At 35.5% G+C, this 19,922-nt stretch overlaps 1 protein-coding gene across 1 annotated transcript in view; it reads right to left on the bottom strand.

The window, feature by feature from the left end:
- Positions 1-2,039: 2,039 nt before the first annotated feature.
- Positions 2,040-19,922, bottom strand: part of LOC132565332 (UDP-glucose:glycoprotein glucosyltransferase 1-like) — a 40,183-nt gene continuing 22,300 nt past the window's right edge. The window contains exons 23-40 of the mRNA XM_060229977.1: positions 19,567-19,662; positions 19,108-19,210; positions 18,417-18,496; positions 17,689-17,878; positions 16,607-16,658; positions 16,161-16,267; positions 15,804-15,889; positions 15,153-15,237; positions 14,612-14,691; positions 14,323-14,415; positions 13,869-13,953; positions 7,812-7,921; positions 7,462-7,534; positions 6,599-6,702; positions 6,265-6,321; positions 5,540-5,771; positions 4,864-5,032; positions 2,040-4,519 (exon numbers count right to left, since the gene is read on the bottom strand). Of these exons, the coding sequence (XP_060085960.1) occupies positions 4,494-4,519; positions 4,864-5,032; positions 5,540-5,771; positions 6,265-6,321; positions 6,599-6,702; positions 7,462-7,534; positions 7,812-7,921; positions 13,869-13,953; positions 14,323-14,415; positions 14,612-14,691; positions 15,153-15,237; positions 15,804-15,889; positions 16,161-16,267; positions 16,607-16,658; positions 17,689-17,878; positions 18,417-18,496; positions 19,108-19,210; positions 19,567-19,662 (1,828 nt within the window). The 3' untranslated portion in view covers positions 2,040-4,493. The remainder of the gene's footprint in view (positions 4,520-4,863; positions 5,033-5,539; positions 5,772-6,264; positions 6,322-6,598; positions 6,703-7,461; positions 7,535-7,811; positions 7,922-13,868; positions 13,954-14,322; positions 14,416-14,611; positions 14,692-15,152; positions 15,238-15,803; positions 15,890-16,160; positions 16,268-16,606; positions 16,659-17,688; positions 17,879-18,416; positions 18,497-19,107; positions 19,211-19,566; positions 19,663-19,922) is intronic.

Consider the following 19,922-nt stretch of genomic DNA (forward strand, 5'->3'; position numbering starts at 1 on the left):
TTACATTGGTGACGGTGAGGTTTCAAAATTTACAAAAAATGATGAAAATTATATCAATATGTTTCAAATAATAGTTCACGGAATAATAAATTTGTGAAATGAGTATTTCCTAACTCAACTTCAAGCTTTATATGTATGTGTAAGTCATTCTAAATAGCACATTGTCACACATGTACATCCATTGATAAGTGAGGAGTGAAGCAAATATAATAACACGTGAAAAATTACTGCCTTGTTTCTGGAAACTGTTGGATATAAACTTTACAAAAACTCAAGCTCACTGACATGATTCGGATTTATTGTTTTCATCTTAGTTTTCAAACAATTAATGAATATATGACTGGAATTTCATGAAACCTATAACACTCGTACACGTTTAAACTTTTATGTAACAATAAAGTCCTGAAGTAGGTTTGATTTGTAGGAAAAATACATTATACATGACCAAGAACATATAATGGTTTTGGTGGTTTTGTGATAAAGAGTTATCATACATTTAATATTTTAAAGGAAACCAGGAAAATATTTAATAAAATAAACATTTCTATTTCACTGTTTTAATTTTATTTCCAAGAAAAGAACTATCAGGAAAAATGAATTGGTTTCCATATAAACTAATTTAGAACTATATTTTTGAAGTAAGATATTTTTGCACATTTTCAATTCACCATGAAAATTTTAAGTAAATACACAATATTAATTGTTCAACAAATTAAGCAAAGTTGTAAACATCTGATATCATGAACGATTGGCATAAACCAGTTATATCACATAAATCAAAATTTAACATATTATTCATAAAGTCAGAAATTCACAAATATTTCAAACTGGATATATGTAACCCATTAAAAATTCATGACATAATTCAGAAAGTATAGTAAAAATAGATGATTTGCTGAGGGAAGAACACATATTCTTCTTTTAACCATTACACTGTGATCCATGTACTCTTCAACATTGTTTTGTTGATATCTTTTAGTGATATAGTCCAGGTTAAAAATCTGGAGACTTAACAAAACATTTGATATTTTGTATTCAAGGACTGAAAATCTTGCATTTTTTCAGGTCCATTTCAGTATTTTTGTTTTGGTTTTGTGCTAAAATATGGTTGTAAAAATCATATGGTTTGTAGTATGATTAGCTCATTTTGGAAATAAACACATTTAAATGTTATTATAACAAAATTCAGGATGAACAGGAGAATTCAGAAAAATGTTTTTTTTTTATTTACATTTTTGTATATAAAAAAGTAAGAGTATAGATACTTCATACTTAATGTTTGTTTTTAATTTTGCTACATTTGCAGTAAATAATGATAGCGTGAAATCAAATACACAGCAACCTGAAGAAAATTCAAATTTAATACCTTTGAAGCAGCTTTAATCAGGAACCCCCAAAATTAGACAAGTATACTGTACAAAGGAATTGCTAATAATGTTCTTCAGTATAGTTCATTCATGGCATAATATTTACATTTATTTCCAGAGTCCCCTTAAATCCAAGTCAATTTTGGTTGTATTCAAATAACTTGGACATATTCAATATAACAATAATATGATGTCTCCACTTCATATGTAGACATAGATAATGTTTACTATCATAAAATAATTGATCTTTGTGGGGGGTTTATGTTCAATGTTTTAGTGGATACTTTTAATCAAGGATTCATATGTCTATAAAATGTTGAAATTAGTATTTATTAAGTAGCTTTAATGAGCTATATTTATTCATGAAACCAAGTGTCAAAGAAATAAATATTTTTGTGAAAAGCACAAAAAATGAGTCCCTTGAAAATATATGAGTTTACAGTATATAGATCTGAAGGAATCTGTCACCAGTACATGATTCAGACAGGTCTTGGCATAAACAAAACAGTAAATAAACAGATAAGAATCCATTTAACATATTAATCTTGATGAAATTGAGATATCTCTAAACAACAAACTCTGAAATGTAAATAAAGCAGGTGAAATTTTTATCAGATGAATTCATCATGATGTTAGAGAATTGGGTAAAATTATCATCTAGTTGATGTTGAGACGACAAATAGAATGACAATAAATACAATCTGATGAATATTTATATTGAATATGAAAACAACTTAAAAATACCAAAAATAATCCATAATTATTTCTGACATAATCATTTATTTCACAATTGTTCACCAGATCAATTAAGAACACGATTATTTATTATTCAATACATGTAAATGTACTATGATGAAACATCCCGATTCCAATTATTTTCCTAACTAGCTGAAGTGAGTGGATTCTGTTACGGTCTTTGCTACCGTATCTATATCAAATTAATGGAAGAAAGACCTACCCACCAAGTTTTCTATTACATACATAACAACATTGGATCCAAAATGAGGTCACAAGTTCTGGCATCAGTTTGTTCAAAGGCTGGTTAGAGATAATCTATTTAGTGAAAACTTTAAACAAAATACATGAAACAAAACTAGGGACATTCTTTATCATTTCAAAGCTGTAGATTTTTTTTTTGCAACAGATTTTTGTGAAAAACACAAAAATTGAGTCCCATGGAAATATTATATATTTCAAGTGTTTCTTTTGCCTTTCAAATCTGTTGCCTTTTTAATGGAAACAATATGAAGTTGTCAAAAACTGTTGGTTAACTCTAACGAAACTTTGAGCAACAGTGGCCTAGTATCGTAAAAATATGTTACCAGGAAGAATGAAATCCTGAAGCCCTGTACAAGTACAATGAAAACGTTCACAAATACACTGTACATATACGGAAAAGACCGAATGTATGTAAATGACGACCTCACCTTTATCTATAAAGATACAAAAATATTGTTGGCATATGCTGAAATAGCAGGTGACATTGACTAATATGCAGCTACAGATGAAAGCCTACAATTATGATGAATTTTGCCAGTGTGCTGGATTCAAGCATCTGCCAATCACATGACAACAAGCAACCGACTTTACACAACAAGTAGACTATCACCAAACCAATCCCTTTGTGAAAATCAGTGCTTAAGACAGAATTTTATAATTCTATTAAGACCATGGTATATTTAGAAATGTAAACCAAAAAATCTAGAGATCATCTGATCAACTTAGAATTAAGGAAGATTCCAAAATATATAGATACTTTATACAAGCATGAGAAATATTCAGTATTATTCACAGCACTCTTTTGAGGTTGTTTGTCAACAAAATCATGTCTGAAAAAGACAATGACTACAAGTCAATGATACTCCTACTCTTGATGATACTTGTAAACATAAGCAGCCAATGTACCTTTTACAAACATGTAACTGATGGATTTGATATTGAACATCAGAAAACAAAGGACAAATTTTTATCAGCCACAAAAATTGGTCCATGTAGATTTAATATTCATAACTGATAATGGAATATAATTTGATGGCCATTAATCTTAATGTTGAACCCGACTCCAATACTTTATTATAGAAAACCATCCCATGGTCACACAGAGTAACATTGCTGACCAGTTTGTTATTTCAAAGTTATATCAAAGCCAATACTAAACTCTGAAAACTTAAAGCGAAAGTTTCAAAGACGCTTGAAACTTTTGTAAACACAATTAGATAAGGGCATTTTGCAACAATCAAACTTAAGAAAGTAAGATTTGGTTATGGTCATCCCAGAGGGCACTTACTTCAGAAGTAAGATTTGGTTATGGTCATCCCAGAGGGCACTTACTTCAGAAGTAAGATTTGGTTATGGTCATCCCAGAGGGCACTTACTTCAGAAGTAAGATTTGGTTATGGTCATCCCAGAGGGCACTTACTTCAGATGTAAGATTTGGTTATGGTCATCCCAGAGGGCACTTACTTCAGAAGTAAGATTTGGTTATGGTCATCCCAGAAGGCACGTACTTCAGAAGTAAGATTTGGTTATGGTCATCCCAGAGAGCACTTACTTCAGAAGTAAGATTTATTTGTGACCAGCCTAGAGGGCACCAACTTCAGAAAATGGTCAATACTGGAATGTTTTTTAATTTCAGAAAGTAATACATTGTAAATGCTTTTTTCAGATTCTGTAAGCGTGGAAATTTAGGTGTGTGGAAACTTTAAACCTCATACGCAGAAATAATTCAACCCAATAAATGTTATATGACATTTTATATGCAAAGGCTCACTGATGTCAACAATAACCCCGTGCATACAGTTTGCCTATTGAAATTGGGAGATTAACACAGTATTGGACTGGGCATGAAGATTTTGTAAAGTCTATAGAGGGGATATAGGCTGGGGAAATGTCAGTACTGGACTGGGCCTAGACTTTTTATGAAGATTATGTTGATGGTATAAGATGGCATATTCTAAGTATTGGAGTTGAGTTCAAGATATTCTTCAATTGAAATAAGACCGTCATGTTTCATATTCACTCTCCTCACACTCTCAGCATTAACATGTACACACAAGCATTTATCTCATAAAGCACATATTCTTACACACATTTCATATGTCCTCATTGCTGTTACTTCTCCAAATATTATAACTCATCCTTAATTTTTGACCCTGTAAAGAAAAGTATAAAACAAATTTTAATAAAACATTTCATACTTAAATTTCAATAGGGGAATTAAAATGTTTTCTCAATAACTTCAACAAAGTGTCAAATTTCATAAAAAAATAGTATCTGAAAATTCTGCTGAGTGATTAGACAGGATGTAAGCAAATTATGAGTTCAGATATGACAAGATATCAGACTACTAAGGTCAAATCAAACAGGTTGTTTCAATACTCATGTCAGATTAAACAGATTTTACTGTCAAACACAGCTTGGCACATTGATAAATAATCAAATTACCAACAAGAAACAATTGATTTGTATACCAATGTTACCCAGTACATATACGTACCTATTGATGCTGTTTCTATATCTGGAGGGTCATATTCTATCTGAGATCTTGTATTAGTATTGTAAACTTTGTCCCATAATATTTTTATTTCATAGTCATAATTCTTCCATTCTGGTACAATACGGAGTGCTGCCTTTAACTTTGGTTCCTTGGTCTGGGGATTATTGCACTGAAAAAAAGAACACTTCACATGATACTGTTTTCATACACCGAAGTTATCATAAAATTGGAGATAACTCACTAAATGAATTAGAGTTCACTGACGGGGAGACAACTAATCAAAAATTAATAAGAACCCGGAAAATAGACTGACAAGGGAGATGACTCATTCAATGTTCACAGGCAGGATGGAGAACACAGAAATATAGACTGACTTGGGTGATAACTTGATAAATGTTGGCTACTAGGGAATGAATTGAGAAATTAGATATCCCATCCAGCAATGATGATTTTTCTTTGTAAAAATTTCTTATGATCTCAAACATGAGGCATGCCTGATGTTTGGCAACTTAGAATCCTCCCCAAGGCTAAAAACCTGAAAGATTGTTCTCAAAGTAAAGACGAGATCCATCAGAAAATTGTAACCCCAGGTAAAGCAGTTTCATAAACACGGTTTTCTAAAAAGAAGTAAACAAAATGTCAGATTGTATAGAAACAGACAGGGGAGACAACTCACCAAATCTATAGTTTTGGCTTTAGCCTTGGACTCGTTGCTGCACCAGGTTTCGCACCAGAGCCACTCCTGAGGCAGAGATTTTATGGCCACCTGGTGGATCATGTTGTTTGGGAGATCCTGATCAAGGTTAGATAAACTGTTAGGGTCTTGACTCAGCCCCTGGTACTGGCCGCGCAGACGGTCGCCTGCAGCAATACGCCTGAACTTTTTCAAATCTACCACGTATAAGGCACTGAAACATCAAAAGGACAGAATACTGAAAAGTTTGCCGATCACTGAAAATAATCTTGAAAGGGAATTCTGCAAATGTCAAAAGCACAGAAAATTACTTGCAAGATATTGGAAGGTATGGTCTATTGAAAAATCAAATATAATTTTCTAAGAAAAAGTCCCACACACAATGAAGCAGTTTTAATGGCAGTCTTTTATAACTTAGAAAACATTTCTTACTCTAAAACTTCTGAATTAAAGTTGGTTAATGATTAATCAGACCTCATCTCATTACAGAATCTGTTGCTATCAGATAAGGAATCATATGTTAAATTTGGCAATCAATGAAATGACAAGATACAGCACAGACGTATAAATCTATCATATTATGGTTAAAACAAAGGGACATAACTCAATGAACAAGACCAGTGAAGCTGTCATCACACTTACAAAATTGAAGCTGTCTATAACTGAAATTCTACTACAGTTTAAAGTATAAAGCTGTTGTATCTTACCTAATGTGATATTTTCTACCAGCTAAATGGCTGGCCCAATAACCAGACTTCCAAAATCTGAAAAATACAAGAGACAACAAAATGAATCTAGATTTAACCATGTGTATTTTATGGCCTGGTCCTTCACGATAGTTCCTGATAGAAAGTTGCATAACGTATAGTGATAAACAAATAAAAAATGAATATTTCACTGTTACTAATCAAGAGTGAAAATTAAACCAAATTACAAACTTTCATTGTTAAATAATTTCTAAATCTGTCTACGTCACCTTCAAGTTAATATAAGATTTTCTTCTGACTACTGTGACATGATATAAGGTAATTATAAATGTACCTAAATCCATCCATTTCAGTACGACTGCTGCAAAAAGGTGTGTAACCATACGGAGCACCTCCTAAGTCAAGGTCATTCAGCTCCTGTAGATCTGTTCGTACAATCTACAATAAAGGACAAATTTTCAGACACAGTCACACAAGGTTTGTACTTGAAACCACAACAGGTTTTTTTTTTTTTTTTTTTTAAAGAGATCCACACATTACTGTAAAGGCTATAATTTTTGAGGGTTTTAATTTTCACTATATGCAAGGATAATATAAATATATTCTTTATTATTCATGCTTTTGGTAAAACCAGAAAAATATAAACCAACAGAAATATTATTTTGTAAATATCACTTATGTGAGATTCACACATGTAAATAAAAAGGAAATCTGATTACAAAATTCCACAGAATGATTTGGATCTTTGGATTTCTGAATTTATTTTTCTTCAGTGAAATAAAAAAAATAATAATAAAATTCTGTAATACGTATAGAATATTCATCATGTGAAGATGACGTATGACAAAATGAGAACTGAAACATTAGATCACATACAGAATGGAAGAGGGAAACATTATCTACCTGGCCTTCAAATATATTGTCAATTTTACCATTTGCATCTTATGCTTTATGTTCTTGTAATAAGCAGATGATGATGATGACGATGATGTGTGCATGTGTTAATGTCCTGTGCAATGCATATGTACCTAAAGATCTTGAGAAATGGAAAGTTACCCCTCTCCCCCCAAAAAATAACCCCTCTCCCCTCAAAAAACAAACCCTCTCCCCCCAAAAAACATTTTTGTAAGTAAAATAAAAATAGAATACAAATGAATAGAAATAAGCAAAAAAATGATAAAAATATCTCGTACATACCTGGTCAGCATCAACAAAAATAATTTTCTTTACGTCCAATGGAAACAGTACATCCAAAAATAAAATTTTATACCTGAAAAAAGAAAAAAAAAAAATAATAATAAAAACAAAGATTCTAAGATTTTTCTGAAATGTATACCTCTTGTTTTAAAGCAGTAATTGATGAAATTATAGTGAAAATATTATACACATTCCTAAAACATTTCTTTAACTTCCTAAAACTTAAAACTTTCACACAAAGTTTTTCAAATGTTTAGCATAAAATCAAAGTTTTTCTTTTCAATTCCAGAATCGATGAAAAAAATGTTGTGATTTTCAGAAAATAATATTGAAATAGAATTAGTGCCTACCCCCACATAATTCTTTGCTTTTCTTTTTGTTGGTTTAACCATCGTGGCCATTTGTACTGTACTAATTCAAATTCAAAATTATACTCCTGTGCCATCTTTGGTATAAAATCCTAAAATGAAAAGAAACACATGTATGTATAACATTAGAAAATAAAACCTAAACACATACGACTTAACAAAGTCAGGTATTTGTTTTAAAATTTGAACATTTTACATTCGATCATTAATATTTTGAAAGACATTATGAAAAAAACTGAAAAACAGTTCTAATAAAACATGACCTTAACTAGAATATGACTGCAAGACATTAAAGCATGATAGGATGAGTAATATTATATACTCTATTATATGACCATGGACCCAAAACATTGAACATCTCTTATGTACACCAAATACCGACCAGATTTTAAGTAAAGTGATTGGGGCTATACCAGTAAAACACCTATCAATTAATTTCTATGGAAGATAGCCTCAAACAATATAAAGAAAACCTTGAGTCCTGAGGTGAGATAGATGTTTTACTGGAATAGACCTAAACAAAACCTCCTGGGGAGCGATGGATGTTTTACTGAATAGACCTAAACAAAACCTCCTGGGGAGTGATGGATGTTTTACTGGAATAGACCTAAACAAAACCTCCTGGGGAGCGATGGATGTTTTACTGGAATAGTCCTAAACAAAACCTCCTGGGGAGTGATGGATGTTTTACTGGAATAGTCCTAAACAAAACCTCCTGGGGAGCGATGGATGTTTTACAGGAACAGACCTAAACAAAACCTCCTGGGGAGCAATGGATTTACTGGAATAGACCTAAACAAAACCTCCTGGGGAGCAATGGATTTACTGGAATAGACCTAAACAAAACCTCCTGGGGAGCAAAGGATTTACTGGAATAGAACTAAACAAAACCTCCTGGGGAGTGATGGATGTTTTACTGGAATAGACCTAAACAAAACCTCCTGGGGAGTGATGGATGTTTTACTGGAATAGACCTAAACAAAACCTCCTGGGGAGTGATGGATGTTTTACTGGAATAGACCTAAACAAAACCTCCTGGGGAGTGACAGATGTTTTACTGGAATAGAACTAAACAAAACCTCCTGGGGAGTGATGGATGTTTTACTGGAACAGACCTAAACAAAACCTCCTGGGGAGCGACAGATGTTTTACTGGAATAGACCTAAACAAAACCTCCTGGGGAGTGATGGATGTTTTACTGGAACAGACCTAAACAAAACCTCCTGGGGAGCGACAGATGTTTTACTGGAATAGACCTAAACAAAACCTCCTGGGGAGTGATGGATGTTTTACTGGAATAGACCTAAACAAAACCTCCTGGGGAGCAAAGGATTTACTGGAAAAAACTAAACAAAACCTCATGGGGAGTGATGGATGTTTAACTGGAATAGACCTAAACAAAACCTCCTGGGGAGCAAAGAATTTACTGGAATAGAACTAAACAAAACCTCCTGGGGAGTGATGGATGTTTCACAGGAATAGACCTAAACAAAACCTCCTGGGGAGCGATGGATGTTTTACTGGAACAGACCTAAACAAAACCTCCTGGGGAGTGACAGATGTTTTACTGGAACAGACTAAACAAAACCTCCTGGGGAGCGATGGATGTTTTACTGGAACAGACCTAAACAAAACCTCCTGGGGAGTGACAGATGTTTTACTGGAACAGACCTAAACAAAACCTCCTGGGGAGTGATGGATGTTTTACTGGAATAGTCCTAAACAAAACCTCCTGGGGAGTGACAGATGTTTTACTGGAATAGACCTAAACAAAACCTCCTGGGGAGCGATGGATGTTTTACTGGAACAGACCTAAACAAAACCTCCTGGGGAGTGACAGATGTTTTACTGGAACAGACCTAAACAAAACCTCCTGGGGAGTGATGGATGTTTTACTGGAATAGACCTAAACAAAACCTCCTGGGGAGCAATGGATTTACTGGAATAGAACTAAACGAAACCTCCTGGGGAGCGATGGATGTTTTACTGGAATAGAACTAAACAAAACCTCCTAGGGAGCAATGGATTTACTGGAATAGAACTAAACAAAACCTCCTGGGGAGTGATGGATGTTTTACTGGAACAGACCTAAACAAAACCTCCTGGGGAGCGACAGATGTTTTACTGGAACAGACCTAAACAAAACCTCCTGGGGAGTGATGGATGTTTTACTGGAATAAACCAAAACAAAACCTCCTGGGGAGTGATGGATGTTTTACTGGAATAGACCTAAACAAAACCTCCTGGGGAGTGATGGATGTTTTACTGGAATAAACCAAAACAAAACCTCCTGGGGAGTGATGGATGTTTTACTGGAATAAACCTAAACAAAACCTCCTGGGGAGTGATGGATGTTTTACTGGAATAGAACTAAACAAAACCTCCTGGGGAGTGATGGATGTTTAACTGGAATAGACCTAAACAAAACCTCCTGGGGAGCAAAGAATTTACTGGAATAGAACTAAACAAAACCTCCTGGGGAGCAATGGATTTACTGGAATAGAACTAAACAAAACCTCCTGGGGAGTGATGGATGTTTTACTGGAATAGACCTTAACAAAACCTCCTGGGGAGTGATGGATGTTTTACTGGAATAGACCTAAACAAAACCTCCTGGGGAGCAAAGGATTTACTGGAATAGACCTAAACAAAACCTCCTGGGGAGCGATGGATGTTTTACTGGAATAGACCTAAACAAAACCTCCTGGGGAGCGATGGATGTTTTACTGGAATAGACCTAAACAAAACCTCCTGGGGAGTGATGGATGTTTTACTGGAATAAACCTAAACAAAACCTCCTGGGGAGTGATGGATGTTTTACTGGAATAGACCTAAACAAAACCTCCTGGGGAGCAAAGGATTTACTGGAATAGAACTAAACAAAACCTCCTGGGGAGTGATGGATGTTTTACTGGAATAGACCTAAACAAAACCTCCTGGGGAGCGATGGATGTTTTAATGGAATAGACCTAAACAAAACCTCCTGGGGAGCGATGGATGTTTTACTGGAATAGACCTAAACAAAACCTCCTGGGGAGTGATGGATGTTTTACTGGAATAGACCTAAACAAAACCTCCTGGGGAGCGATGGATGTTTTACTGGAATAGACCTAAACAAAACCTCCTGGGGAGCAAAGGATTTACTGGAATAGACCTAAACAAAACCTCGTGGGGAGCGATGGATGTTTTACTGGAATAGACCTAAACAAAACCTCCTGGGGAGCGATGGATGTTTTACTGGAATAGACCTAAACAAAACCTCCTGGGGAGTGATGGATGTTTTACTGGAATAAACCTAAACAAAACCTCCTGGGGAGCAAAGGATTTACTGGAATAGAACTAAACAAAACCTCCTGGGGAGTGATGGATGTTTTACAGGAACAGACCTAAACAAAACCTCCTAGGGAGCAATGGATTTACTGGAATAGACCTAAACAAAACCTCCTGGGGAGCAATGGATGTTTTACTGGAATAGACCTAAACAAAACCTCCTGGGGAGCGATGGATGTTTTACTGGAATAGACCTAAACAAAACCTCCTGGGGAGTGATGGATGTTTTACTGGAATAGAACTAAACAAAACCTCCTGGGGAGTGATGGATGTTTTACAGGAACAGACCTAAACAAAACCTCCTGAGGAGTGATGGATGTTTTACTGGAATAGACCTAAACAAAACCTCCTGGGGAGTGATGGATGTTATACTGGAATAAACCTAAACAAAACCTCCTGGGGAGTGATGGATGTTATACTGGAATAAATCTAAACAAAACCTCCTGGGGAGTGATGGATGTTTTACTGGAATAGACCTAAACAAAACCTCCTGGGGAGTGATGGATGTTATACTGGAATAGACCTAAACAAAACCTCCTGGGGAGCGATGGATGTTTTACTGGAATAAACTAAAACAAAACTTCCTGGGGAGTGATGGATGTTTTACTGGAATAGACCTAAACAAAACCTCCTGGGGAGTGATGGATGTTTTACTGGAATAAACCAAAACAAAACCTCCTGGGGTGTGATGGATGTTTTACTGGAATAGACCTAAACAAAACCTCCTGGGGAGCGATGGATGTTTTACTGGAATAAACTAAAACAAAACCTCCTGGGGAATGATGGATGTTTTACTGGAATAGACCTAAACAAAACCTCCTGGGGAGCGAAGGATTTACTGGAATAGAACTAAACAAAACCTCCTGGGGAGCGAAGGATTTACTGGAACAGACCTAAACAAAACCTCCTGGGGAGTGATGGATGTTTTACTGGAATAAACCTAAACAAAACCTCCTGGGGAGCAATGGATGTTTTACTGGAATAGACCTAAACAAAACCTCCTGGGGAGCGATGGATGTTTTACTGGAATAGACCTAAACAAAACCTCCTGGGGAGTGATGGATGTTTTACTGGAATAAACCAAAACAAAACCTCCTGGGGTGTGATGGATGTTTTACTGGAATAAACCAAAACAAAACCTCCTGGGGAGTGATGGATGTTTTACTGGAATAAACCAAAACAAAACCTCCTGGGGAGCGATGGATGTTTTACTGGAATAAACCAAAACAAAACCTCCTGGGGAGTGATGGATGTTTTACTGGAATAGACCTAAACAAAACCTCCTGGGGAGTGATGGATGTTTTACTGGAATAAACCAAAACAAAACCTCCTGGGGAGTGATGGATGTTTTACTGGAATAAACCTAAACAAAACCTCCTGGGGAGCGAAGGATTTACTGGAATAGAACTAAACAAAACCTCCTGGGGAGCGATGGATGTTTTACTGGAATAGACCTAAACAAAACCTCCTGGGGTGTGATGGATGTTTTACTGGAATAGACCTAAACAAAACCTCCTGGGGAGTGATGGATGTTTTACTGGAATAGACCGAAACAAAACCTCCTGGGGAGTGATGGATGTTTTACTGGAATAGACCTAAACAAAACCTCCTGGGGAGCGATGGATGTTTTACTGGAATAAACCAAAACAAAACCTCCTGGGGAGTGATGGATGTTTTACTGGAATAGACCGAAACAAAACCTCCTGGGGAGCGATGGATGTTTTACTGGAATAAACCAAAACAAAACCTCCTGGGGTGTGATGGATGTTTTACTGGAATAAACCAAAACAAAACCTCCTGGGGAGTGATGGATGTTTTACTGGAATAGACCGAAACAAAACCTCCTGGGGAGCGATGGATGTTTTACTGGAATAGACCTAAACAAAACCTCCTGGGGTGTGATGGATGTTTTACTGGAATAGACCTAAACAAAACCTCCTGGGGAGCGATGGATGTTTTACTGGAATAAACCTAAACAAAACCTCCTGGGGAGCGATGGATGTTTTACTGGAATAGACCTAAACAAAACCTCCTGGGGTGTGATGGATGTTTTACTGGAATAAACCTAAACAAAACCTCCTGGGGAGCGATGGATGTTTTACTGGAATAGACCTAAACAAAACCTCCTGGGGAGCGATGGATGTTTTACTGGAATAGACCTAAACAAAACCTCCTGGGGTGTGATGGATGTTTTACTGGAATAGAACTAAACAAAACCTCCTGGGGAGCGATGGATGTTTTACTGGAATAAACCTAAACAAAACCTCCTGGGGAGTGATGGATGTTTTACTGGAATAGACCTAAACAAAACCTCCTGGGGAGTGATGGATGTTTAACTGGAATAGACCGCAACAAAACCTCCTGGGGAGTGATGGATGTTTTACAGGAATAGACCTAAACAAAACCTCCTGGGGAGCGATGGATGTTTTACTGGAATAGAAATAAACAAAACCTCCTGGGGAGTGATGGATGTTTTACTGGAATAGACCTAAGCAAAATCTGTTGGGGAGCGATGGATTTACTGGAATAGACCAAAACAAAACCTCCTGGGGAGCGACAGTGTTATCAGTGTATACAATACATAAGCTGTAGAATGTTTACATTCTACCAGATGATATTTCACAGAAGTCAATTCCTGTTAATATGGTCTATTAATTATGATTTTGTACAAAGGAATATAAAACAATACAGTTCAGTGTGTTTACTTACCTTAAATGATGGTGATAAATAATTTTTCAAAAACCAAAATTTCACTTTCGACTTTGTATTTTTCAATACACTCATCATCATGATCCTGAAAAGTAAGTTATCATTGTCAGAACTATCAGTCATAATCATTTAAACACTTTCATTATTTCTATCTAGCTAAACTTTATAATCAGATGCTCGGGAGTATGGATATTATCTTTCATTTAAAAAATTTATGAAACTGTTTCCATTATGCAAATCTGTGGCCAAAAATGATGTATGATTTATACTCATTAAACATCAAAGATAAAATTGCAAATTGAAATAAGTATCTCATGAATATTCATATAAACACAAATGGACAATTACAAGCCTTTGTAAACGTATTACATTAAGGGAACACATACATGTAATTACAAAATTTGATTGTAACTCATTGATTGGTCTATGTATTGGTTTTGGTCTCTATACCCACCTCATCAGCCTCTCATACATATGTCCCGAGGCCAGTGAAAATATATTGAGTGTCTTGTCATCGTCTTCCTCTGCTTTGTCCCCCGTCAGTGTGCTAGAGACAGGAAAAATACATAATTGTACATGAACTGATAGAAAATAACAGTAGTAGTTCTTATACAATTATGAAATAGAGAAAATCATTATCACTTGTATGTGTGCAGGATTGATTTATTTGTCACAAACTATTAACACCTGACTGACATAAGCTTATCTTGAAGACATATCTTCACTAAAAACAAGTACATTACCTTGAAATTGACTCCCATATTCCTCGCTCCTGATCATCTACCAATAACTGTTCTTCACTTTTCTCTGGCTTTTTAGCAACCTGGAATTACAGACATAGGTATTTCAATATACCTAATTCTAAAATTCAAAGGAAAACTCGGTGTAAAAAAACTAAATGAAGAGAGGTATCTATAATGAGTAAAAATATAGACATATACACAACACTGTGATTTGCTGTATGTAATAATAATATGAAACTCTGTACATTTCTTGTAAACTTTGTACCAACGATCTCTGTATATTTCCTTCTTTCTCTTTTTGTGACCATTAATCTGAAAACTTAAAAAATTTGGAGAATTTCCAAAAAAAACATCTATATAATTTTATCTAATTAATTTTGTGTCACTTAAGTAAAGCCTGGCTATTTACTGTAGCAGATTTCATGCTAATGAATTCTGTATATATTCAAAATAACTTTGAACTCTAATTTTTAAACTAATCAAGTTTGGGGTATTTCCATAACATTATATATATGTACATCTTTTTCTCTGAATGACTTACTTTAATTCTGATAATTTTACTCTTGAAGCTGTTCATCACTACAACAACATCATCAGATCCAGCAGGTGTGTCTGTGAACTCATGGCTTTATAAAATAAAGAAAAAATAGACTGAATATAAAAACAGCATATGACTCACCATAGCAAATGTCAAGGGGCTAACACTAACATTAACACATCCCCCTCCGATCAGGAAGTGGCTTGTGTGATTTTCATGACATTTCTCATGTCATATTTTTTTTTACAAAAGCAGTCAGGTGTGACCTTCGATCAATTATACTGCCACTCAAACAGATGTACAGTAGCAATTGATGATATAATGGTTTATGTTGAAAGTGTATCTGTTGAGGAGTTCATGAGATATGCCAAGCTCTCTCTTTTCTTTAAAGACCCACAAGTCACAAGGAGGTGTCAAGTTTCATCAGGGACTGCTGAGAAAAAGTGTTCTGTGAACAAGGTAATTCTGACCTAATACTTAACATGTTTATTTCTTAAGACTTCTACAACAGGGAAACTGTTCCGTGAGCATCTGTTGGAACAAACATTTTAACATGTATATTTCTAAAATTCAGCAAATCTAATTCAAGGCCTTCAAGCTAAAATGTTGAAAAACTACAACATCATAATATCATCAGATAATGTTTGACAATACCTTGCAATATCGTAGAGTTCCAATGACCGTCCCTCTCGGAGTTTCAGGAACCAGGTACCAGGGTTAGCCTTTAGCTGGAAGTAGCCCTAGAAACAGAACAAGAAATATTAAAACCCTTTCTATAATGCCATTTAATAAACCGGATTCTCTTTACGCTTTACCAAGAAAAAGATTTGAAATTTAGCAATAATGACCGTATATGCTATATAAGTGTCCGATAATAAGTCCATTTCTGCCCCTTGAGTGAGAGGTTAGTGTTGGCCCCACAGCATTAAATCAGGATAGATCTAACATGTTAACTATTGTCATAGATGAAAGGTTTGGTCACATCAAAATATACCACATAATAGTAAATACCAGATTTGCCATGACGATGGTGTCTACAGCAGCCTCTGTCTGGTTACGGCCCAGTGTAAACTGAAGTCCTCTAGGAGGTTGTCCTGTCGTACTGTCAGAACAATGACCTGTACAGAGTATACAAGACAGAATTAAAAAGCTATACTATTGGCACCTCTCCACTCCTAAATCCTTAAATCAATGTTTGGAGGATTTTTGTGTATAAAACTAAAAAAAAACAATCTATATTTCTTGAACAAGTCATCCTCTCTTTCACATTTAGGTCAAGTGATAACAACAGCAGTAATTGAAAATTGATCTTCACAAACCAAAGGGCAGAATGATTAAAATTGTAATATATTATATAACAACGATATGAAATTGGATGTTATGTTACAGTAGCTTTTGCACTTTAAAGACATTTCCAGATTTTGCCAACTGTTGTCTACAATGTCACATGAACTTACCTTCCAACAGTATGTACTCCAAGTCAAAGTCAGCGTGTATTCCAGACTTGGTCTAAAGAAATAAGGCAGAGGGAGTACAGATTAGGATACGATAGATTAAAACATTCACTCTGACAACTCCCTGCTAAAAAAAAAATCACATGTATTTTCTTTTTCAAGGTGTTTTCTTAAATGTCTTTACTGGCATTATTCACAGTTTGCGCTTTTAAAGGGAACCAGGCAGATTTCAATATTTAAAGAACAAAAGCTTTCTGATCATGAAAAAAGTCCAGAGAATGAAAAAAATTGAAAAGGATATACATTTCCATTTGTGAAATCTTTCATTTAAGCAGCATTGGATACAGATAACAATAAGTCACTGGACAGAAAAATATTACAGCGAAATTTTTAGAATGATTTGAGCTTGGTTTGTTATGAAATTACACTTTGCAGGTGGTTGACTTGAAGTCATAGTTAGCATTGTAGTGAGTGTAATTTTATAGGCTGTCATGTGTATTGGGTGTTGTTTGTAATGAGTGTAACCTTGTATTGGCTGTCACATGCATTGACAGTTACGTTTGTAGTAAGTGTAACCTTGTATTGGCTGTCATGGGCTTTGACAGTTACGTTTGTAGTAAGTGTAACCTTGTATTGGCTGTCACGGGCTTTGACAGTTATGTTTGTAGTGAGTGTAACCTTATATTGGCTGTCACGGGCTTTGACAGTTACGTTTGTAGTAAGTGTAACCTTGTATTGGCTGTCACATGTTTTGACAGTTACATTTGTAGTGGGTGTAACCTTGTATTGGCTGTCACATGCTTTGACAGTTACATTTGTAGTGGGTGTAACCTTGTATTGGCTGTCACATGCATTGACAGTTACGTTTGTAGTAAGTGTAACCTTGTATTGGCTGTCATGGGCTTTGACAGTTACGTTTGTAGTAAGTGTAACCTTGTATTGGCTGTCACGGGCTTTGACAGTTATGTTTGTAGTGAGTGTAACCTTATATTGGCTGTCACGGGCTTTGACAGTTACGTTTGTAGTAAGTGTAATCTTGTATTGGCTGTCACATGCGACAGCAGATACCAATTTTTTTCACCTACCTCCTCTAACAAGATGTTGTCAAGATCATAAGGGGCCGTAACTGCCTCGACTAACCAGCTTTCAGAGGGGTTCATTCCCAGTGTAAGCAGGGACTTGGTAGGCATGTCCGTGAATTTGGCCATGGGGCCTTCCGAATATGACCCGTCTACTTTAAATGTTATGGATGGCTCCAACACATATCGGTAAAACCTTGATAATAAAATAAAGAACACAATTTTAAATCTGGCCTTTTTTCTTTAAACATTTTCTCTTGCTTAAATTTGTTATAAATTTGGTAAATATTTACTGGTGTAACCTCTGGACCTTATCGCTGATACAGATAATGATAACTATTGTCTTAATACTGCATAAGTATCTACCTTAGAACTCCAATTAGTACCACCAAATTCATTTTTTGATGCTCCTAACTAAGTATTAAATATAACTTTTCCCTTTTTGCCCTTTTTTCCACCCCTTCCCCCACCCCATCCTCTGGTAATAGCCCTTTGAGAATCAACATAAAAATCTTCACCCAAAGCCAAGGGATGGTTTGTTTATAGCAGGACATGGAAATTGATTCTTCTGGGCTTCAAATGATAGGGACTTATCAACAGGCATGAGTTAAATACAAGTTATTTACTGCATTATTGAAATTGCTAACTCCTATATGATTGAAGAAAATACTTGGTAAATGAATTAAGAAATATCTATAATTTCATTCTTAATGTAAAACCTAAGTTTTACTTACGTTATCACAGGTAACTCAGACAGTTTATCTTTACAATTCATATATATCCTCAGGTCCACATTCGCGACTTCTTTCAGAATCTGCAGCAAGAACATCAAAAAATGGTATCATTTCAAAATATCCTGTTTAGCAGTAAGATGAATGTCCTCCATGTGAGAAGGGAAGAGAAAGCATCATAATGACATCAGACCATTCCTTTCTTGTAAAATGGGGAGAGAGAGAGAGAGAGAGAGAGAGAGAGAGAGAGAGAGAGAGAGACAGAGACAGAGAGAGAGAGAGACAGAGAGAGACAGAGAGAGAGAGAGAGAGAGACAGAGAGAGAGAGAGAGAGAGAGAGAGAGAGAGAGAGAGAGAGAGAGAGAGAGAGAGAGAGAGACAGAGACAGAGACAGAGACAGAGAGACAGAGACAGAGACAGACAGACAGACAGACAGAGAAAGAAAGAGGGAGAGTAAGAGAGAGAAATGGGGGGGGGGAGGTGTAGAGAGAATTTTAATATTGTAAGATGTTCAGAAAAGCTGCATTAACTTTCTACAAATGACAAATTCAATTTCAAAATTTGATCAAGTCAAAACAAAACTGATATGATTGAATTTCTCAATCCATTTTTACTTGCATGAACTGCTGGTTTCTAGGTAAGAAATGTTATGTTAAGTAAGGATAGTTTGAGTAGGTTTATTATAAATATTCACCATGAGGATGGCAGACATTTTCTGGGCTTCTCTTGATGCTGGATCAATGATAACATCTAATTGGTAAGCAGGTGCACCAGGATTGCCTGGCAGTTTTATCACACTGTGGAGAGAAACAGTTCATTATTATTGACCAAAGAGAACTTCTTCACAAATTCATTTTATCATGAACTATATATATATAGTAAATTCTTCATGAGTTAATAAATAAGTGTTGTAAATTGCAACTTGAATATAAGGAGCCATTTCAGAAAATACATCACTGCAATCATGAAGTAAGTAGCAGTGAGTAAATAAGTAAAAGCTATCCACTAAGATTGCCAGTTTAAGTTTCCATCCCACATATTAAATTTGATTTTCACAAAATTCCAAAGTGGCATTGTGTGTATTTGATTCCGAACAGAACCGAATAAAATCTGCCCATGCAGTCAAGGGGAGACAACTCTTTCAATGACTTGCCTGTGTTGATCACCAGCATATTGGACCTCCTTTCTCTCTTTAGTGGACCCAGACTGACTCAGGAGGGAGGACACCTTCATCACTAAGTCACTGCCCCTGTAGCAAAGATTATATTGTATGTTTCAATTTTTTTGAAAATCAAAACCAAACTTTGACACATACATTACTTGGCAACAGTTCAAACCAGACAGCAAACTGCAAACACATTTTAGTAATATCCAGTGTTACCTAAAACACCATTAAAAACTTAGGAAATGACAATCATAGTGTTGTGAATTACATTGCCATATGATTTATATAATTGTCATAGAAATGTAAGAATATATTAAGTTCAGTCATAATTGATTTTATGGATT

This window comes from Ylistrum balloti, unplaced genomic scaffold (assembly GCF_031769215.1).
Source record: "Ylistrum balloti isolate Yb309-2 unplaced genomic scaffold, AGI_CSIRO_Ybal_v1 Utg369576, whole genome shotgun sequence".
NCBI lineage: Eukaryota > Metazoa > Mollusca > Bivalvia > Pectinida > Pectinidae > Ylistrum > Ylistrum balloti.